The 25042-nt window shown below is 35.2% G+C and overlaps 1 protein-coding gene across 2 annotated transcripts in view; it reads right to left on the bottom strand.

Annotated features, from left to right (window-relative positions):
* LOC121386208 (Down syndrome cell adhesion molecule-like protein 1) overlaps positions 1–20667 on the bottom strand; it is a 152633-nt gene extending 131966 nt beyond the window's left edge. For both annotated transcript variants that reach the window (XM_041517037.1, XM_041517038.1), the window contains exons 1-6: positions 20450–20667; positions 15052–15205; positions 13575–13744; positions 8508–8652; positions 2492–2664; positions 297–438 (exon numbers count right to left, since the gene is read on the bottom strand). In XM_041517037.1, the coding sequence (XP_041372971.1) occupies positions 297–438; positions 2492–2664; positions 8508–8652; positions 13575–13744; positions 15052–15205; positions 20450–20507 (842 nt within the window). In that variant the 5' untranslated portion in view covers positions 20508–20667. The remainder of the gene's footprint in view (positions 1–296; positions 439–2491; positions 2665–8507; positions 8653–13574; positions 13745–15051; positions 15206–20449) is intronic.
* Between the last annotated feature and the right edge of the window lie 4375 nt (positions 20668–25042).

Raw genomic sequence — 25042 nt, 5'->3', positions numbered from 1 at the left:
ACTGTGGGATGAACTGTTGGATGTACCTATAACTTTGACCCACTCCTATACTATTTGGTGTATGGCTTCCTATTAAGGAAAAGTTGTGAGACAGACGCCGGACAAACCGGTATCAGAAAAGCTCTGCTGTCAAACGTTATAGTGGAGCTAAAAAGAGGGGAAAAAGAAAAGAAGAAAAACACAAAAAAGAAAGACAACGTAACACCTTTGTTCGATTATCCTCCAAAATGACTACTTATGAGAAGTGTGCGGTAGCGTATTCACTCTAAGCAATATTAGATTAGGTACTTTGTTACCTTGGCAATGACAAACTGCGACAGATAACAGCCGCCTCCTTCTGATGAAAACCATCATCACAAACTGAACCCCATCTATTATCATGAAATACTTCAACTCTTCCTTCATATCTGGTAGCACCATTCACCAAGCGTACACCTGCTACAAGTACAAATGAGCTATTTAAATGGCTATTACCAAAACATCTTCGAATAAAACACGTAGTACAGCTGCAAGTGAAATAAGAAAGAAATGATCGTTTTATAGAACCATATAGTGTAGGAGAATTAAGGTAAAATGGTGGAAAATGTGATTCTAACATCCCACTTTACATTCAGTTAGATTATCATAGGTAGAGTAAAACGTGTTATAAGACCAACGTGGCAGTGTCCCCATTTGGCCAAGTGACGTAAAAATGCAATATGGCCGCCAAGTAACCATTTATCACTGTGTTTAAATCACGTTTAGAAATGTAACCTATAGTATTTATGTGGATGGCTATTATGCACACTTTTATACCCATGGTGAGAACGCATTACACGGGAACACAATACAGAATTTCAGAGATGGGTGCGTTGAGACAACCCATTTGATGGGGTGATTTTAGGTACATGTGTTTGCATAACTTTTACCATTTTGTTGTGGCCTATAACCGGAAGTACCAATACTCATACTGAAATACAAATGTTCCTTAGGAAACCTCACTCTGAGCCTAATTCATGAAGGCCATACATTCCTTCTTTCATAATTAGTGTGTTGGACGGGCATCGTTTATGTGTGTAGTACTAACAATATGAGTGACCCTTCAATAGTGACGCTGAGTATATATACACACACACACACACACACACATATATATATGATATCAGGTTACTACGTTTTGATATCTTCAGCGTATTCGATAAAAGCCATTAAATAGCCTATATATATATATATATATATATATATATATATATATATATATATATATATCTATGTATGTATGTATGTATGTCTGTGTGTGTGTGTGTGTGTGTGTGTGTGTGTGTGTGTGTGTGTGTGTGTGTGTTTGTGTGTGTGTGTGTGTGTATGCATATGCATATGCATATGTATATATATATATATATATATATATATATATATATATACATATTCTGGGATAATATATATAATATTTGTTTTTGAATGACAAGGATCATGCCAAACATTCCAAACGCAACTAGAAAGATACAAACAAATGACAGAGCTATGATGCTAATACCAACTATTAAAATAGTATCCAAGGTTTTTTGCTATCCTGTGTTTTCAAGAGGAATTTGACTGCTGCTCGCAAATGCATACAGCTCCTGCTACAACTGAAGGATACGTTGTCCTATTTAAATAACAAATATATATATAACAAATATGATACTAACACTGGTGCAAGTGTCATTGGATTCTGGATTGACAATGAAGATGTTTGTAGAACTGCTTACACTGTGGGATATACTGCCCGTGCATCCCAACTACTTTTTTGTGCAGTGCAAAGAAAGGCGGAATGTCACAATACACTAAGTGTAACTATGCAGGGACTGTTTGATAAAACATACACAACATGCAATCAACCTCTATAATGCAGAGCATGACCCAGTGACACCAAGTGTCACTGGTATAAGTTGGAAAATAGAAACAGACGAAAACTATATGTAGCATTTAGTAATATTGATATTTGAAGACCGTGAGGTTACAAATGCAGACTGTGATGGAAATGTAGCACATAATTTAAGTATACCTACATACATACGTGTTTTTATTCAAGCAAGGGAAAGTATGCATTTCTGATTACACAGATATGATTTTAAACAACATGCAGATAACAATAAATATGAGATCATAGTACATTTAAGTTGGCAGAGTCCTTTACTGGTTTTATATCGGAAAATAATAAAACATTAAAAAGATAAAATATTCATGTTAAAAACGTCATCAACAAATAGCTTTACAGATACCTTATATGTATGCATGTATGCATGTGCGCACGTGTGTGTATGCATGTGCGTGTGTGTGTGTATGCATGTATGTATGTATGTATGTGTGTGTATATGTATATATGTACATATATTTTACTAATCAAATAAATAAAATACAAAACCTTTTAATAGACAAATAGATTATGAATTAATGAATAGACAATTTAGTTAATTAAAGAAAGCAAAGAAGTCTTCGAAGAAAGCAACATATTCCTATCTAAGCTTACTCGTCTGACATATGACACCCGCATCTTCATTGTGTTGACACTTGTGGTCCCCAACAGGGTTCCCTGGGCAGTCTGTGATAAGTAACTCATTCCCTTTGCAAGCTAAGTCATCGAAGAAGATTGGTCCAGCACCTTTTCCGAAGCCTGCTTCACTTATAGCTCGTGCTCCGTATCTAAGTGGATACAGATTAATAGAATCTATCACCGTTGTGAGGTATAGCTAAGGCTATTCCATCCCGAGGGACAAAATGTGTTTTGTCCTGAGGGTTGGAATTGCCTTATCTATACCTCACAACCGTGACTGATTTTGTTTCTTGCCTATTTAATTACAGTAACAAAACCTTAATTTTGTAAGCTACGTTTTGTTTATTGTAGAACAATTAGTATATATTTCACCTGCAAACTCTTTTAATCATACGCAGAAAAAATATAGTCCACCTTATGCAACGATATAAATTTGTAAAAACTTACTAATAAATATAAAGTTGAAAATATTAATTTATTTAAATATGTTTAAAATAATGATACAACGTGAAATGGCAAACAGAATTTTGAAAACCATGAGTTATGACGTCAATAGTCGTAAAACATGCGTTATGACATCACGCGCATGTAGAAATCGTCTAGCCCTCGGGTCGGACAAATTAATCTAGCCCTAGGGTCAGACAGATTTTTCTAGCACCGTGCAAAAGCTGGATAACCATGTCCAGTGGGCAAGAAAGTAGTGGTAAAACAACCGTTTCTGGGCCACTTTCGTCAACTGGAATAAAATGGGAAAAAAACGTAGCCTCTCAAAGAGCGCCTCCCTGCCAATGACGCTAAACTACAGAGGCCTTCCCCATTAAAGAACGAGGTAATCCTCCCTTCTGTTGACTGTGTTCCCCTTGTGTGATAGTGCTCCACCCAAGTGTTTGATAGGATACAGTACAGACTAGGACTTGTCTGAAGAATGCGGTCAAGCCAACACAGTATCGGTCAATCAAAGCACTTCTAAGTTGTAACGTCGCATAAAGGTCTAACATTTCGTCTTAGCTTATTATATCGATTCTTTTCTGTGTTACGTAAAATGCTAATGTATTCACGCATAGTAACTTTCCAAAGTTTTATTATATGCTTCGAGCATAACATTGCCGTTTAATGAATAGAACAATATGCAGAAATAGATTGTCAACACGTATTATTAACAAGTTAACAAAACACGAATCGGAAGTGTGTCAGAACACGGGTTTAATAAAGGCTGTACAGCAGAACAACCCTGATTAAATAGATACAACTACATCTAAGATTTTATAAAATAGTGTTAATATTTACTTTAAACAACTAGTACATTATTACTATTATTTAAAAAAGTATATTATTGGCATTATTATGACTGGATAAATAAAGGGAGACTATGGAAGAGAGAAAGGTATGTGTGTGATACCTCAGCTCATTAACAGCTATTCAATATTAAACTGTCGTATTACACACCAGGTCATTATCAGTGGTTATTAGGTATTAAACTCTTTTCCGCTAATGCCCACTGATATCCACTAATGCATAACAGAACCCGTTGACACCTGAGTGCTCCGTTAGCACCTGATGATGCCAGTTGACATTAATTACATAGGAGTGGGCTCCACCCTATTGCAAAATCCTACATAATGTCATTGTAACAGTAAAACAGAACAAATGGGCAACTTTTTTTAACAAGTACAATCACTGGTACATATATATGAATGAACATTCATTAGGTTACATCACAAAACTACAATGTACAAAGTCAAAAGTGCATGTGGATACAACTATATACTATTAAGTGTTTTTATAGAATTATGTGGAGCAGGAGCTATGTAAGCTATAGGAATTGAAGTAGGATCTCTGGAGCTGACGTAGACACTATCAGAACAATAGGATGCGGGACAGAAACCATAGGAGCAGGAGCCATGGGAGCCAAAACAAGAGCTATAGGAGCCAAAGCAGGAGCTATAGGATCCAGAGAAGGAGCTTTATGAGCCAACGAAGCAGCTATATGAGCCAGAACATGAACTACAGGAGACAGAGAAGGCGCTATAGGAGCCAGGGCTGGAGCTATAGGAAAACAGAAAGAGCTATTGGAGACAGAAGATGAGCTATAAAAGCCAGAGCAGGAGCTATAGCAGCTAGAACAGTATATACAGGAGCTATATAAGCCAGAGCAGGACCTACAAGAGTCAGAGAAGGAGCTATAGGAGGCAGACCAGGATCTACAGGACCCGAGACACAAGCCATAGGAACATAGTTGTAAATTGAGTCAACTGGAACTTTTTACAGTGTCGTGGCATGTTGAATGGTTTGGCAAAAGTATTTGGATATATAGGGCATGACTAGACTGAGTACTCTGATGGTAAGAGAACTCGAAAGATATCTGGACAGTGATCACACTCTTTAACCGTTAGACTAATTTTCAAGCACCCTGATAAACACAAATGTGACATATTAATCAGTAATACACACACTAGATGAAGAAACCCGACAGCACCCCTTTCAATAATGTTACCGTTAATATGTTTTTGCTTACAGCTTGACGAATCATTCACAAATAATTTGATATTATTTGTTTGTTTGTTTATACTTATTTTCGTGCTTATATTCACTTAAGGTTCAAACACGCTGTCCTGGGCACACTTCTCAGCTATCTGGGCTGTCCGTCCAGTACAGTGGGCTAGTGGTTAGTTTGTTAGTGGTTAGTGAGAGAGAAGTTGGTGTAGTGGCCATACACTTATCCAATGAGTTGTTAAACTCGCTCTGGGTTGGAGACCGAACCGGGATGCGAACCTAATATTTACCAGCCTCTTATAATTTTTACTGCAAAGCCTTCTAGAAAAGTATTCAGTGACCATAGGCCAGACTGGTCATGTCACAATATTGCTTTATTTTCGTCAATAAAAAAAATATGATGTGTCACTGACAACGCACAATTGCTATTTAAATATAGCGTTTCGAAACCAACACCACGCCATAATCCATACCTAGACGATATTAACCAAACTATATGCATAATTTGATAAAGAAGTATTAATTTTTTACATTACATGTTTTACGCTACAGTGGTTGATAACAAAGGTGTAAACAATACAATGCTGCCTTACAACATGGCCGACTTGGAATTGTGGGTAATTGTGTGACGTCATGAGAAAACAAGAAGCTCAGAAGCATTTTGATGGCTAATGTTATTGTCAATGGGCAACATTTACAACTATATTCAAATGCAATTTATATATTTATCTGTTTATGTACAATTCAATTAACTAATATTCTGTCACCTGTCATTCATGCAATAACTTAGTTTTTAGTTAACTAGGGGCTAGCAATTAAACCAATTAGTGCCAAACTAAATTACAGCAATCATGGACACTGTTGAGTTTAATTGTTGCGCCCAATTTAACAGCTAAGAACTATAAACCATGGCAATTATGTGAAGGGGCACGACGTAGTCCAGAGGTAAAGCGCTCGGCTGATGTGCGTTTGGTGTTGGATCGATCCCCGTCAGTGGACCCACTGGGCTATTTCTCGTTATAGCCAGTACACCACTAATGGTATATCAAAGGCCGTAGTATGTTCTACCCGGTCTGTGGGATGGTGCATATAAAAGATCCCTTGCTACATTTTTCCATTCTAAGACAATATGTCAAAATTACCAAATGTTTGACATTCAATGGCCAGTGATTAAAAAATCAATGTGCTCAGTGGTGTCGTTAAACAAACCAAACTTTTAACTATACACCAAAGACAGACCCAAGGAAAGCAGTTCTGCTGTTCATACTCTTGAGGTTCTCAGCCACAATGCCAACTCTATCGGGAGAACTGTGTGTCATTCACCCAAGAGTTGAGACCTATATCATCTGTATTACCACGTTGTTAACAATGTTTCATGTTGGAAAGGAAATTAAGAATTTACAAGCCAACGTGTCACTTCTGTTATTCATTTACCATTTTGGTAAAACAACACATGGAAAACCTACGCAGTGTTACTATGTTGGCTGAACCGTGTTCCCAAGACATGTCCTAATCAGTACATGATGGGTAGGGATATCGATATTGTACCCGATCTTACACATGGGTGAGAGACTATGTACACATCTCAAACCGTGTTATTTAATATATCACATTGTGTTGGAATACTATCGATACTGTACCCTATCAAACACTTGGGTGGAGCGCTATCACACAAGGGGGAAAAAATCAACAGAATGGAGGGTTGCTTCGTCCTTTAATTAACTTTGGGAGAGCCCATCTATTTGTAGCGCTATTCTTCAAGTTTATATAGATGTATGAATATCTATATATTATATTATGTCAGATTTGATTAGTGCATACATTATGTGTTTCATAAATTCTGTATGGCACGTGTGTTTGTGTGCGTGCGTGCGTGCGCGCGTTTGTGTGTGTATGTGAAAATACTGAAGTACCTAGAAAAGCATAACGTGTATAAGAGAAACATAACTGTAATATGTACTTAATGACCAGCTCATTACAATATATATATATATATATATATAACTCTCTGCTGTGTAAATTATAAAGTGTTTGCCATAACCTTCACGAGGTTTATGATTGCAATAAGCCTTGTGAAACAAATTTACTAAAATGCCATGCTGGAGAGCGGCAGTCCTCCTATATACGAAACCCATAACAGTATTTTATCGATCCATGCTGCTAAAACCTCCTGAATTTTACTGATTCAGTGTTATAAATGCAGAAATAAAATTTTGTATCAGTTGCACAAAGGCTTCATGTAATTAAAGTTTAATTAATTTAATGCATATAAACATTATTAATACTATTTCAGTTATTTATTTATTTATTATTATTATTATTATTATTATTATTATTATTATTATTATTATTATTATTATGCAATAATGATGCATTCTATTTGTTACAAATCAAAAAAAAAAAAAAAAAAAAAAAAAATAAATTCCATGAAAAAGGAACACAAAAGTGCCTCGTAACATTGTTTCGATCAGTTTGTTCACAAGTAATACATTCGGGAATCTTCAGCTATATACGGCATTCGCTGATAGTTAACTTGTTTATGCTGATGATATGCTCATGTGCTTCATAGAACGGTCTATGTTAATCGCGTCTTCTCATTTCTTGTTGAAGTTGCTGTCATGATGGTAATGTTTTATTAAAACGTGTTACTATTCTTTTAATAAAAGTGTTTCGTAAGGAGCACAACGAAAAATATGTAACTGGTTTGATATATTTTACTCTAATAATATTTACGTTTTAAAATTTGAAAACAATCTTTTGGCGAACACATTGATATGTACTGTTTTCGTGCTGACCATAATATCGATGATGTAATAATTTTATCTCCGCGAAATCGAAGATGGAAGTGCATTTCGCCAATGCCTTTAACAAGGCTATGTTTAGTTGCATATAGCGACTATTTCGCCAGAATCATCTCCTAGGGTGACTCCAGCTGATCTGTTTATATCAAATTTGGTTAATTCGCCAGAGGACCATATACAATGTTTTAGTCACTCAGATTTATAGTCTCTCTAGGGATTGGCACCCTTCTTCGGAACAAAGCTAGGTGCCAAACAATTTGCTGTCCTGTAGACTTAAACATTTCACACTGATACGATTGATCTTGTTTTAATTTAATATATCAGTTGTATAGCATTACTTGTAGTAGGGAAAACAATGGCTGTGTCAAACGAAGTGAATTGTTCAAACGACGAATTATACCACTGAATTATATTTGATTCCTTGTTAAAAGGAAGCCTTAATCTGTGCTAAGTTTTGGTATTCAAGTGATTTAAACAAGCAATTATACATGCGTGATATCGGATCATAGTATTGATTCTCTTTCGTTTTTTGATATAACCTATAGAGGTTTTAGGACAAAACCTAGGTACTTTTTTGTCAGAAATATTTAAGACAAAGCAACATTATCCTCTGTGGATTTTAAGCACAAACGTATTGATGAGAATGGAATGTGTCCATAAAGAGAAATTAAATGCAGAAGTTAGATAATTGTTTTTACCGACTGAATCCCATCATGGCGCAGATGACTGCAGCATCCTTGCTATTAAATCCATTATCACAGACAGTTCCCCAAGTTCCGTTGATCTGAATCTCAACTCTGCCTTGGCTTGAAATTCCTGATCCGCTCACTAACCGTACAGACACTGAAATACACAGATCAGTTTGTTTCAAAGCCATGCTTAACAGGTAATATTAATACGTTATATCACCATTGAGAGATATAGATAAGGCAATTAAAACCCAACACCTTGCGTTTACAGTGGCCCTTACAAAATCATTTGAATTGACTTATCTATACCTCACAACAGTGATGGATTCTTTTTCTTATCCATTTAATTACAGTAACAGAACATCAATTTTGTAAGCTAAGCTTTTAAAAAAAATTCAACAATGATTAATATTCCACATTATGCAATGGCAACTTAAACAAATATAAAGTAGAAATTCTAAAATAAACATGCGTTATGATGTCAATCGTGGTAAAACATGCGTTATGACGTGAATCGTGGTGAAACGCGTTATGACGTCAGTCGTGGTAAAACATGCGTTATGACGTCAGTCGTGGTAAAACATGCGTTATGACGTCAATCGTGGTAAAACGCGTTATGACGTCAGTCGTGGTAAAACATGCGTTATGACGTCAGTCGTGGTAAAACATGCGTTATGACGTCAATCGTGGTAAAACGCGTTATGACGTCAGGTATATTTAGAAATCGTCTAGCCCTAGGGTCAGACATTTTTATTTAGCACCATGAAAAAGCTGGCTAATCTCCAGTGCGCACAAATTTATAATTATAACATTATAGGCACAGTAAAAGTAAAAAAAAAAAAAAAAAAAAACGTAATACAGTTCACCATAATACTAATTATTGCGTTTTTTTGTTTCCTTTTTTTTATTTTATTTTTATTTATTTATAATACCTACAAAAGTAATATACCATAGGCGGCAGAAGATGCCAGCAGCTGGGGATGACATGACGTGGAAACTATATATTAATACATCTTTCAAATGGATATGTAATATATTCAATGTTGGAGAAGGGGACAGTGCAGCACACGTTTCTAACAATATTAAAAAACAAATCATGCAATGTAGTTTTAATTCTGAGGTGTGATTTATAAATTTTGATAACTTGAACACCTTGAAACTTAAAATATTTTGTCAAACCTTTCAATTTTGAGGTAAAAGCTGTCATTGGACATGTTTTCTCTAAAATAACAAAAGCTATTATAGTGCTAAAAGTGTGTACGCCGTCTCAAATCTATGTGGTGACTTAAATTACGATATTAAAAACTCATATTAATGGTGATGTTACTATATGAGGTGTTTTTCGAATTAAGCACATACCCAAAATAACTGGTCCATTTAATAACTATGACTGAACGTAATACAGCCTCTTTTCATCTTTTGGTTAGCTATTTGTCAATAAACAAAATGTTCCTATAACATTGATTATAATCAATGTTATAGAAATATTTTGTTTGCATCACACAGTTTTGATAGTGCTTTATGCTTGACTTGTTATGATTTCAAAATCGAAGTGTTTAAGAAGAGTGGTAACTGATTATCTCCAATTTTCTGATTTTATCAGTTTCTATTGCACTACGGTTAATGACATGTCATGACATGACATGTCATGACATGACATGACATGACATGGCATGACATGACACGACATGACATGACATGACATGACATGATATGATATATTTATATGATATTTATAGGATATTAAACGAGCTTCCATTTCGTATCATGTTTATGTCCAGAGTGACAATGAAAATTATTTCACGAGGGACATAAACATGATATGAAATGGTAGCGAGTTTAATATCCTATTTATTACCCATAATCGATCTAAATGTATATCAGTCATCTCATTTCGTTGACGTTCCTGTAATGTTGTAGTGCGCCAATTGATGACGTCATCGTGTGACGTCTAAAGTGTTACGTCCCACTTGGCATTCTATTGGGATGTATCACTTTGATATGTACCAAAATATTTGTAACCATATGGGTAATATGATATGATATGATATGATATGATATGATATGATATGGTATGGTATGATATGATGTATGATATGATATGATATGATATTATTGATGTGATGTGATATCACATGACACACGATTTGATATGATAATGTTGTGTGATATATGATATGATATGGTTTATGAGTAATATGATATGATTTGATATAATAATAAAATGTCCATGGGAAAACTTAACAAAGTCATATTTTACTGTTGTCCTGCATACGTTACTGCTGTAGGATGTCATTGATGTTGTACATGATACGTTTATGTTGCTTTTATTTTAACAAATATATAATGTAACAAAATATGGACGTTTTGTAGTTACAATGTTGTAGTTTGGTGACAAAATCTCCATTATGGGCCTTCGCAGATATTTCGTCGCGTGAGGACCAGAAGGACGTAAGTGCATCAAAAGTCATTTTTAAAAAGCCGAGATAATGAAGTAAAACTGTTTTTCTTGATCAGTAGTTAAGATGTCTAATTTGTTTTAATGACAATGAAAACTGAACATATTTACGATTTCTTTGTACATTTGTGGTATTTATAGCATATTAGGTGTTTTAGTTATTTGCTTAAATAGTTGTAGTTACGACAATTATTCATGATGAAATTAAATGCGTCATTTACGACCAGTAGTATATCAAGTATATTTAAATATTTATTCTGAAAGAACCATCACTTCTAAAACATTTCAGTTTTGCAAATCACATATTTATTTTTAAAAAGGAGAAAGCTTGTAAGTAGAAAATATTTCGAAGCAAACAGTCAAAAACGAATACAAGTAGAAGTACGTATTAATAAAAAAAAAACACCGCTTAAACAAAATATTACGTGAAAAACGTTATTTTACTTTTGTTAATAATAAAACAATAAATAAAATCACCATTTGAACAAAATGATAATGTGAAAAAAGCTACTCTGACTCGTGAAATCCTTGTTTTCTTTGATCCACACCTGATTTTGTGTGACCTTATCGGGTGCAGGGTTTTTGCCAGAGGGTAAAATGGGTATGGTACCATACCCAAATATGTTTGCAGAAATGTTTTTAAAGTTAACTTTTTGACAAAATTAATTACTCTTATCATTACTGTATGATTTTCTCAATCCTAACCCTAAACTTAACCCATTTTCTTTCTGAGGGAGGACCCCCATATCTCTGTTAACTGTGGTTGCATTCAGTTCCATAGTGCCATGCCCAAACATTTCTATCTGGCAGAAACACTGTGGTGGTAGTGCTCCATGATCGTTGTTTGATAATGGTGCATCAGAATCAGACGATTTATCCATGCAAAACATCTTTTTCTAGGCAAGTATTCGTTCCTGATGAGTCAGCAGAAAAGCTGATGTAATGTTGTATGCAGTGTTCTTTGCGCTATGGGAGTTCTTTTGCAGATAGTTCCTGGATCTGCTGCCTCAGGGTGTACTTCCACTAGTTTCAAGAATACCTGGTGTATCAGCTAGTGCAACAGACAAACCAGAATAATTAAGCAAACTGAAATGTGTGACATCCAATAGCCGATGATCAATTAATTAATATGCTCTAGTGGTTTTGTTAAACAAAAGAAACAAATAAACTGTCGCAAGTGCTCTGTCACGTTCATTTTCTATGGTGATTATTTTCTCATGTTCACCTTTTTGCTATTTTATGTTCAGGTCTTGTTGTCATTGATGTGCAGGTTCTTTTGTGTATGCTATATATCATGTTCAGGTCCTGTTGTGTGAGCTATGCTATAGTCATGTCCTGTTGTGTGTACTATGTCATGTTCAGCTTATGCTGTGTGTGCTATGTCATGTTCAGCTTCTGTTGTGCGTGCTATGTTGTGTTAATGTTTTGGTGTGTGTGTTGGGTCATGTTCACGTTCAACATTATGTTGCTTAGCTTAGCTTAGTAACTGGTTTAACATGTCCATAGTCCACATACCACTAGGATTTCGAACACGCCTATCCCGAGTCCGGCCTCCGATAGGATCAGGGGTCTGACTCAGGACAGGGGTATTTTGTTGCAAATATTTGTAAACTGTAAAGTTAATCAAAGTTCATAGATCTTGCTATCGTATATGTTGAGGCCACATTCACTTTATATTCGCATTTTAACCTTACGTCTGATTACACTATCTTTTGTTACTGGACTTTGTCCTGGATAACTTACAATGACGTTTGTATGTGCAATATTGTTAATCCATAATGCCTACATTAGGACAATCCTGTAGATCTTCAAAGGTGGAACTTGATCATCGTAACATATAATTAAATACATGTACATCCAAAATCAGTGTGATTATGCTTGCACTTTGGTCGTATATGTCACATACAACATTATTATGAATTAAAATTGTATCTACAGATACAAATTACATGTTGGAAACTTTGCTTCAATTAAAAACATTTCAAAATAGATATTTGTTTTTCAAGAAAAAATCACAAAAACGTGTTTATTATTATAATTATGGTGCACATAAAATAGCAAACCATACAAACATTAATGTTACTGCAATTCTGATTTATATATATACAGACACCATTCTTGTCTGTTGCCAAGTGGTTCGTTGTATGCACGTTTTAGGTCGTATCTGCCACTTACGCCCTTTTAGCTCTCACGCGACGATTTGATGCATCACAGACTAGCGGTTCAGAGATCATTTTACAAGGAAAATGTTAAAATATTCTGTCATTATCACTCTTACCATTTAAGAAATAGTATAGACGCACTCAACACATTTTATTTACGGTTATGTGGCGTCAGACATATGGTTAAGGACCACACTTCATGGGCTACTTTTTTCGATTAGCAACAAGGGATCTTTTATATGCACCATCCCATAGACAGGAAAGCACATGCCACAGCATTTTATGTACCAGTCGTGGAGAAATAGCCCAATGGATCCACTGATGAGGATCGATCCCAGACCGACCGCGCATCATAATATGATATGATATGATATGATATGATATGATATAATATTATATGATATATGATATGATATATGATATATGATATATGATATGATATGATATGTCACTTACTCTGACATCTGACTCCGACGTCTTCTCTGTGTACACAGTCGTGTATTCCCCAGCCAGGGAAAGAACACTGATCCAGGTTTTGTTCGCTGCCCATACAGTTAACATTAGCAAGCCATATCGGTCCTGTGCTTTGTCCGAAGTGAGCTTGACGATAGAAGTTTGCATTGAAACTAAAAAAAATATTATTGTCATTATCATCAACATCATCATCGTTGTTATGATCATCATCGTCATCATATGCATTATATTATTATCAGTAGAACGCTTGTATGAAGTGCTTACATCGTAGGATCGAATCACCTCAATGGAACTATTTTCTGATTGGTTTTCCCTGTGTCAAAAGTTACCAAATTATCGACATCCTATAGCCTATGATATATAAATCTATATGCTCCAATGATGTCTTTATGCAATACAAACTTTAACTTTCTTCTTCATCATCATCTTCTTCTTCTTCTTCATCTTCTTCTTCTTATTCTTCTTCTTATTATTACCCCCATTCCGGTCCAACCTGAGAGTATTATAGGTTTTGCTTGTCTGTCTGTACGCCTGTTTGTGTCACATATAATTTTCTTATTGAGCTGTAATTTTGTAAATAGCTTTATCATGTAAAGTAAAACATCAAGTTTTTGTGTCATGAAAAATTGCAGATTTTTTACAAAGGTTTGACCCTTGGACATAGGATATTCATTGGACCTGGTAGGGACGTCTGTTGCTTCAGTAGTTCTCTCAGAATGTTTGTTCTACAACAATTGAAATGTGTAAATATTATTTAAGTCTAAATAGTTTAGTATGTGAATATGACACACACACTGATATGTCCATAATCATGGCAAATGACATTAAATATAACAAAGTAAAGTTTGTTTTATTTAACGACGCCACTAGAGCATATTGATTTTTTTTATCTTATCATCGGCTATTGGACGTCAAACAGATGGTCATTCTGACACTGTTTTTTTTTTTAGAGGAAACCCGCTGTCGCCACATAGGCTACTCTTTTTACGACAGGCAGAAAGGGATCTTTTATTTGCGCTTCCCACAGCCAGGATAGCACAAACCATGGCCTTTGTTGGACCAGTTATGGATCACTGGTCGGTTCAAGTGGTTTACACCTACCCATTGAGCCTTTTTAACTATAACAAAGATATGTGACAAACTACCTAAAGGGAAAGGGCGTATGTACTGCATGTAATATATATTAAATGCTTAAATGTCTAGGTAAATAGTACTTCACAAATATAAAAATGTCTGACAAAATAATAATAATAATAATAATAATAATAATAATAATAATAAAACTTTAGAACGCAATACATGCATCTTGTACATTCAGAATTTCCCCGAGATATCTAGCATAGCCACTGCTTCACTTCCCATTGCTTGCACGCCTTGTTACGCCAGTCATTTTGGGTACAGAAGATTCTTAAATGAAACTATTATAAAACTGAGCTTTGAAAACAACAAATCTTCAAACCTCTGGAATCCTAAGCTGCGACAGACAACCTGAGCCCCGTTGTCATTAAATTCGTCATCACAGATTGAACCCCATTGTCCGTCATGCAATATTTCAACTCTTCCCTCGTGGTCGTTTGAACCATTCACCAAGCGCACTGACGATGTGTCTAGACCTGTAAGTTATAAACAAAAATAGATTCGTCTAAGCTACTAAAGTCTCGACAGCAAATTGATGCATTGCTCCAAATTAGAAATACAATATGACTTGCTGTTATATTTCAAAACAGTGGGCCAAAAGGAAAATGACCTGCTAAGAAAAAAATATGGACTGCTAGAAATAAGGCAGCATGTGGTACCAGATAAGATGATCGTACACACATTTGTTTCCTATCCGTGATTTTTTGTTTTGGCTTTAGCAAGCGAATTTCTATTTCACTTGCTAGGTCTAGAACATTCGACTGCTTTTCCCTTTTTGCAGACCGCTATATCGAACCCTGTGATGTACCTAATATTACTATGTTTTTAATTTCCACTCAGTTTTAATACGAGGCTATTTGTAACTGCTGTGTTTATTACAAAATGCTTTTTTATATTTTATCCATTGTTAAATATGAAGAGCGCTTCGAGCATACATGTGTATGGAGTTTAGTACCATATAAATAAACTTATTGCTATCATCTTTGCCATACACGTACATAAAACACAAGTTGCCACCAATACCCAACACTATTTCATACTTTTAAGTTTAACTATCCATTGTTAAATATAAAGAGTGCTTCGAGGATATACGTGTATGGAATTTAGCACTATACAAATGAACACATGCATAAACAAATGCATAAAATATAAGTTGCTACCAATAACCACTACAAGCTTCCAGTCAGCACATTCGTTTTCACTATTCATATATACTAAAGTATTAACACAGTTGCTTTATATAGTCTATTTGAATTGCATACCACCACGATAAGTAACCTTTATCATAAATGTACGAAAACTACGAACACCTAATTTCATTCAAAGTAAACGTAGTAGCTAACAGATCCAAATGTCATACGTTGATATAAGAATTCTAATCTATAAATACTATAGTTAAATATAAAGTAAGACTATAATATTTACACTGCAGACACACCAGGCATATAACAAGTGAACATAAATACAGCACATTTCATATACAGGATGCATTGACTAATAATAATAATAGCCCAACCCCATGCACAATGAACTATAAAGAAACCAGGACAAAATGTGCAATGCACTCAGAATGGGCCGTACAGAAGAAAACCGACCCACTCTAGTTGCACACTTGCTGCACCCCCTGTGTTCTGTTTACTTCAACGAACCAAGTCTACCAAGGCAGCGGACAAGACATGACATTCCATGCAAGATAGAAAACCAACACTACAGAAAACAGCCCTTTTAAAGGGACATTCCTGAGTTTGCTGCAATGTTTAAGATGTTATCGACTAACAGAGACTTTTTAACGATTGTAATTACATATCAAATATATTTTTCTGCATAAAATATTAGTGGCTGTATATTAAACCTGTTTCTCATCGTTATAATATTTGTACTAGGTTAAATTTCATTTATTTTCCTAAAAACACTTTTTTTCGTACGTTCGAAATTATTTGAAGACAAACTCCAGTTTGGGCTTCTTACAAATAATAAGAAGACCAGAATCACATTGAATATACAGACACTGATATTCTAAACAAGAAAATATATTTAATATGTAAGTTTAATAGTGGAAATATTTTATTAGTCGAAAACATCGTACAATGCAGCAAACTCGGGAATGTCCCTTTAAGCGCCAAGCATAAACAGCCCTTATAGGTAGTACTAAACCAAATAACTTCCAAATTGGTCAAAGTTCGAGGTGCACCCAACTTTTGACAGAGAAGTTAACACTACAAATACTGTGATTGGTGATAAATCTCAGTGTGTTTCTTGTAAAAAAAAACAAATTAGCTTCATCTGAGCAAAAAATTTATGCAATTTTATTTCATCAATACCACTGTCTCAATTAGCCTTGTGCTTGAAACATGTGAGGGGTACCTGTAAAAAGTACTCACATTTTGTAAGGAACTAGGGTAGTCATAGACGCTACGCGTTATCTCTGAAATGGGCAGCTTCACCCCAATCTGTGGTGTTTATATCGATTGATACGTTTTAGGTTGGAGTTTTAGCCACATGTTACTATTGTCGTCTATCCGATTTGATTTAGTAGTATACACCATATAGCATATATTCGGTGCATAATAAAACATTTTATAAATTTGTTATTTAATTTAATTAATCTGTATTGATTAATTAGCCGTCACTCGACCATACCAATTCACAATGACCTCGATCTCTGTACATGGCTCTGAATGGAGTTTGAATCAAAGTTACCACTGAAGAAAAGTTGTTTTTGACCTGTAATTCATATTGTAAAGACTTGAATCATTTCTTTTACATGGTATTTGACGTGCCATATACAACTGCTCAGAAATATGGTAATATATCTAGGCAACCTAAACTTAGATTTTAATAGTAATTTATTTTTATATTAAAAATGGACATGTGCCAATATTGGGTTACTGTCTTTAATCTCCATCAACATAGTTAATTTGTTATGTATGAAATTCCGAAAATGACATATTTATAGGGTGCTAAGTTATATTTTAGACAAATTTGTAGTTTTACGCAAAATGTTATTTAAATTTGAAGAAAATAATTACTAAAGACATAATTAAATTTGTTGTCACTATTGTGCCTTCTGTTCTTATTTATACATAATACGCTTTTTAAACATATCTTTACGTCTCCAGGTCATTTAAAAAAATAATAATCACTTAGTGTGCTCTCATGAAATGCATTTTAAGTTTATAGTAGATTCAGAACCAATTTTTCCAGATTTGATTAGCCGACTTGGAGTAAGTTGATAATTTATTTTACTGTTAAAGCTGTATTATCCAGTCTTACTAGCTGCATAACATGCTGGATTACAGATTGTAGGAATACACCCAATTCACTTAGTGTATTCGTCTGGATTAGAAAATAAGGCAAGAAAATAGATGTTCAGGTTATTATGTCATTTAAAATTAGGTTTTTTTTTTAGTAATGAAGAAAAAATAAATATATGAAAGCTGGATGATGATTCCTGATATCACAAATATTTAAAACCTCCAAATACAGTAGGCTATACATAAAATATAGTCAGGAATATTGGTGGCTGCCAATGGTTTTGATGGTCCAATATAAAAATCAGCATGTGCGATGGATTTCAAGTTATCACATCTGGTAACTTGAAGACATCCACACCCATCACACGGGATTTCCCCCAAGACCAACTAGGGTAGTCACAGACGCTACCCGTCATCTCTGAAATGAGCAGCTTCACTCCATTGTTTTCTGATTCACTTTAAGAGTGAGGGGTTGTAGTATTTATATATGTGGTGTGTATATTGATTGATACACTTTAGGTAGGGGTTTTAGCCACATATTTACCATTGTCGCCCATGGGATTTGATTTGGTAGTATACACTCTACACTAGTATGACTTCTATTTAATAAATATTTGAAGGGCAGCATCGTAATGGATGCTAAACGTGGTTCCTCGGAGAAAGGTTATGTCCATGTTGTCTTTTTGGTGAAAGTGGCTTACATATTTAATTATGTTGTAAACAGTCACAGGATACGTATTACACTGGTTAGTACATATGCGCAATGCACATATTGCAGGAGTGAACCTTGTAGGGCATATGAGTCACATGTACCTGGAATAAGTTTTGATTGGTGTGGTGTGGACGAATGCGAGATTATTTCGTAGGCTGTATTACATTAGAATGATCAGCCAGTGAGTACCACCCCTGAGAGGAATGTGATCGTCATTTCTCTTCTATGCCTATTTGTGTGACGCTACCTGTTCGTAACTCAATGTGTATGGTGAAGATGGAAGTTGTCATTATGAATTTTAACCAAATGTTCATAATCATCCTGTTCAACCCTTTGTATTCCAATGACAAACGGATCGAATATGTATGTATATATGTCCATTAAGTCATAGTGAATATCACTTAATTGTGTTTCTCAGATGCTTTCATATGAAGATGGCAGCACCCAAAGTAGTGGCATGTCTTCTTGAAGAAAGTGAGTTAGTGGATGTCCTAGTATATATAGGCTGGAATTGCCTCTTCAGGAATGAAAGACTTCTTTCTCAAAAGCCGCTAATGTGACACATCCCCACCATCATACAGTAGAAGGCATATATGATTTATATTTCATGCCAGTCAAGGACTGATGTAATCACAGAGCTAAATTATAAACCCTAGCCTAGTTGTGTTTTCCAGTTCTGCAGTTGGAAATAAAAATAATGCTCTTTCTCTGAACATTTGAAAAGCATACTTTCTTTTGTATTTTATCATGTTTGGTTTCTTGAAACAATACAAACAAGATTTGGCGACATTTAATGAATACAATGATGACGTATGTACTGAGTGCTCCACCGTGAAAAAAAGCATTCTCTGCTGTTGCCTATACCATTATAGTCAGAATAATGCTGCAGTAAAAAGTGATAGTAGAACTGTAGTAATCTATGAAGATCGGTCAAAAGTCGGAAAATCTCAAACACAATGAACATACCAAATACAACTAGAAGACATTTCTGTGAGATATCAGGTTGAGACGTACGGAAAATATATTTAGAGAAAGCAGCAAATAGATGAGACATTGAAGTCCAAGCTTTCCGTAATATGATGAACAGAATACGATGGGCAATGACCAGTATGGTATATGCATTTATGAAAGAATGGCGCTTTTCTAATATCATTTCCAGATGAATAATCGTTTCTGCAAATGACCTCTAGCTCATAGTAAATACAGAGAGCAACATTATATTTCATGCAGGAAGACAAGTCCAGGCTTTATTACATTCCTTTTTAAGCACAGACACATTTTGCTTTACGTTGGTGATGCTGTCAGTGAAGGACATTCTAAGATCCAAATGCACCCAATGGACAGTTTTCTTGCAGCAACATCTGTGAAACTTAATATTTTCATACCCATGGTTTGCTTTTGACGCAGGAAACATGTGTCTTTCATTGCCCATGTTCCTTTAACTGTTGTGACGAAATGTGTTTGTTCATTGGTAGGAGCAAGAAAACATACTGTTGGGGAGGCAATGATTAATACAGACCCACAGAGCACGAAAAGCGCATTTAACCTTAATCATAGAACGGCGCGTAGTTGATGTACCTTAAGTATTCATATTTTCTACAAATTATAAAAGACGAAACGGTTATGGGTAGTTTTACTTCCTTCTTGTCGAATTGACGGAACGGGTAACAACTAATATTAAAACTGGTGTAGTTCTAGTGTGTTCTAGTAGGTATTATGATTTATTTATCGGTGTTAGATGTAACAAATCTTACCTGATACAACTGAACGAAGACAAAGCAGAAGTATCCACCAATACACAGAATGACGCATAGTTGATGCACCTTAAGTATTCATGTTTTCTACAAATTATAAGAGACGGAAAAGTGATGGGTAGTTTTCTGATGGTATCGTTGAACAAAACAAACTTTAACGTTTTAACTTTCCAAACAGTTTAGTGTGCTGGATACTAGACGTCGCTGAACAACCATCATCCATTCTTGTTTATAATCCATCCTCGTTGAACACGTGACCGACCTTCACCACAACGCGTATCTTACCGAGCTTATCGTATATTCTGTACCTTGAAACTATACATGATGCGACGTTTATTTATCGACACCACTTGAGGACATTGTCCAAAGGCCGTATGTGTTTTCCTTTCTGTCGGCGGGGGGGGGGGGGGGGGGGGCATAGACAATGGGAGGCCACGCAATAGGAATGTGAATATCTCCATGATTAGTTATTCTATCAGTAGGGAACCCGAAAATTCTGTCGACATCGAACAAGACTTATTGGAGACATTTATGAATTATTGCTTATCACGAAATAAAAAATATTTGGCTGTTAACGCCCGAAAAACCATCTTTTCGGATTCATACGCAACAAATATCGGATATGGGCTGAAATAATATTAATGTGTGCGTGTATGTATGCAGATATTTCCTGTATTTAACATAATTTAAATATTTATAAAGAATTATACAGATAAATACATTTAGGATTCTTGTCGGGATTTCTTTTCACCAAGTTATTTAAAATTGTTTTCGGTATTTGGAATACAATTAAATTATACATATGAAAGTTGAGCTATGGTATATAAAACATTAGAATCAGGCCCGTAGGAACGATATGGGAAGGGGAGGGGACACAATCTGTATTGGAGGGACACAGTCTAGTTGGTGTGTGTGGGGGGGTGGGTGGGGGGGGGGGGGGGGAGCCATATTTTTAACTGTACTGTATTGTAACTGTATTGCATATACAGCGAATTAAATTCGAACCAAGATTATTTAACCTGAGAAAGATGTAAGTTTTATTTATAACAGATTAGACTAGCCGACAGCTCAAATTATTATTTTTTTTTTTAATCGGATTTTACATATAAAAGTCCTTGTCCCCAAATGACCGGGATAACGTAACAAGAATGTCTGTCTGAGGTTCCATTTGCTAAAAGTTCGATCCTCCTCATTGGGCCCGTTTGATTATTTCCCGTCCCAACCAATGATTATATATATATATATATATATATATATATATATATATATATATATATATATATATATATATTAAAAGAATCCTTCATATATGTCCATGTGGGACAGGGCTATTCCACCCGAGGGTACATAATAATTATCATATTATGTACCCGAGGGTGGAATAATCCTGTCCCACATGGATACATAATGGAGGATTATATTATTTTTCTCCCATCCAGTAGAAAAACAAGCATTTTGAGAAAACGTGAAAAACCTACAGTTTTTATTTTTTATCTTACAATAAAATGATCATAACCATTGAAAAGATCATACCCAAAATGGTTTATACTAAGAGTATAAACCAAAAATGATAGTATAATTTCATTATGGCTGCAGGTTTCCTAGTTTTTATAAAATATAAAAATCATTTCTTGCGATATTTTGCCGTTTACGTGACGTCACCCAATGTTAATATCATCTCAAATAATAGAAGTCACGTGGTCATGCAGGACCGATTTATTCCGCATGGGCTGACGTCCTGGAATACACCCGTCTTGCATGGCTAGGGATGGGAGAAATATATATCTGGGACCCCCCCCCCCCCCCTCCCCCCGTCTACGGCTCCGCGCCTATATGAAATATCATTATGCTGGCTATGGGCCTGAAGTTATATACACTATTCATAAGTTAGACCAAACATCAAATTAGGATCGTATCGGGTTGCATGGATCTACCACTCTAGAAAAGTTGCTGAACTTTATGTTATGTATAATCATGCACGTTATATACTTGTAAACGTGTATCAAAGTGCTGATGGTATCGCTAACGAACTCGACCAATGTTCTCAGGTACAAAATACAAAATAGTAACCAAACACTATTTTACATACAGATATATGTTTACTTCAAACTGATGTCATCTTTTAAATTCTTCAAAACAAACAACGCAAACCGCATGTCAACTTTACAGGTTTTCGCGTGTGACGGCTCATATATGTTTTAAATCTTCGTAAATATCAGATATTATTTCCAGTGAAGTTGTATGTATCTGACATAAATGATAGTGAAAATAAAATAAAATAAAATAAAATAATAAATAAAATAAGATAAATAAATAAATAAGTAAATAAATAAATACATACATACATACATACATAAATAAATAATTTGTGGATAGACATGTAGCACGGGACCCTTACGGAAGCCAGTTAGTGCCACTTGAAAGTCAATTTTTTTTTATCTCATAATTACGAGATACTATCTAGTAATTACAAGATAACTAATTCTAATTACGAAATAACTAACTCGTAATTACGAAATAACTAACTCGTAATCACGAGATAACTAACTCGTAATTACGAGATAACTAACTCGCAATTACGAGATAACTAATTCGTAATTATGAGATACTACCTAGTAATTAAACAGACTATAAAACCCCACGCACGTGTACGGGGCAACTGGGTGATGCACTTGCAAACTATGGAATGTGTTTTCGGTGTGTTGATCAACTACCGGTTGTAATGTTTGCCCAATTAATTCACTATTATTATATAACCATTCCCCACAGCTAATATACCTTACAATTTTGGCAATTGTAAATTCTTATTAGAGTTCCGCTACTTTATTTTAAGAGTATATGTCAAGGTTAGTATGAAGTTATCTCGTAATTATGAATTAGTTATCTCGTAATTATGAGTTAGTTATCTTGTAATTACTAGATAGTATCTCGTAATTATTAGATAGCATCTATATAAAAAATTGGCTTCCATACTATACATATTGTAGTAATAGCCATATTTTAATGCAAAACTGTACTGATCTACATCTTAGTTTACGTTTTCAAATTTTAGCGCCCTTATTTGCTTGCATGGAAAAACGATTGACATACGTAAAAATAAACATGCCCATGCAGACACTTCGAGATATATTTTAGGAATGATCGCCATAAATTACGAAAACTACAAATATTTTAATTGGCATACGGGTCATGTGTTTTTGACCTATTTTGGTTCCTGTGTAGAAAAAAGAATTTATAAGGTAAACTGTAGCAAATAATTGGATGTACTTAAAATTTCTTAGCTATTTGACTGTCTACACATCTTACTTTGAGACTTGGAACGTAAACAAACGGTAGGTGGCAGGCCCGTAGGACGGATTTTCAAAGTGTGTGTGTGGGGGGGGGGGGGGGGGGGGGGGGGGGGGGCTCATGTTTATGGTTGTTCTATCGTCAGGTTTCGTATTAGCATTATAAGACATTTTAAAGTCCCGAAATAAAAACTGGCAAAAAAAAGTGCCTACGGGCCTGGGTGGTATATTACTTTAAAAATTTAAAGCGCGTGTATTATTGTACAGATACCTATCATCGAGCTTTATATATATATATATTAGGCAGAGGTTACACAACTTACTAGGCCTTCTCCATAATACATACGTGTGCTCTTGTGCCCAGGACAGGCTTGCTCTACAACAGCTTTCTCTGAATGTGCACGTAAAGCCCTATTACCTGACCTGACCTTTCATTCCAGAGAAGTTCACTTTTCATGAACCATGATTAACATTTCACAATTCACTTTCATAACAATCTGTTCCTGGTCGAATCCCTGACCATGCCAGAAACCGGACCCGTAACGGATATGCCTAAAACCCTTGTGGTATAAGAGGAATGTAAAAATAGTTCACGTTCACGTTTCGTAAGGGTTTCCACAAAGGTCACGTAGACGGAGTTAATGTGTCACTTCCAATGGCTCAAGTACTGCCTGCATTACCCTATTTCAATCAAATGCTGTGGTATGTGCTGTCCTGTCTATGGGATGGTGCATATAAAAGATCCCTTGCTGCTGATCGAAAATAGTAGCCCATAAAGTGGCGACATCGGGTTTCCTCTCTCAATATCTGTGTGGTCCTTAATTAAAGGAAGGGACAATTAAGGCATTTGGCCTGGTATGCATATTCAACGATATATAATGCACATTATTGCTTAATAATCGTAGTGTTAATTAATACAACGGTTAAATGTGACGGCTATTATATATAATGGGCGTGGCCATTTTGTACCATCCCAGTGAATACGCCTTCTGGCGAGCTGGTGGTTACGTAATACCTAACGTGTCACGTCAGGAATTAGTCTTCGAAATGAAGAAACAAAACATACCTGATTTTTGCGGATGCATCGCAATGTTCTGTAATAATATTCATCTCAGTAAGCCGACAATAAGTATATATTATTTTTTAATACAAAATCAACCACCATTGTCAAAGTGTTGAAATAAATATTATGTTTTGTACATAAATTAACCCACGTACTGAAATAATAATCGTAATGTTTTCTTGGTTAATTGGTCTTTTCTTTCCGTGGCCTGTACCTGTGGTTGCTGATTGGCAGGTGTATATT

This window comes from Gigantopelta aegis, chromosome 12 (genome assembly GCF_016097555.1).
Source record: "Gigantopelta aegis isolate Gae_Host chromosome 12, Gae_host_genome, whole genome shotgun sequence".
NCBI classification, from domain to species: Eukaryota; Metazoa; Mollusca; class Gastropoda; order Neomphalida; family Peltospiridae; genus Gigantopelta; species Gigantopelta aegis.
The sequence above is the reverse complement of the archived record's forward strand: the minus strand, read 5'-3'. Positions and strand labels throughout refer to the sequence as shown.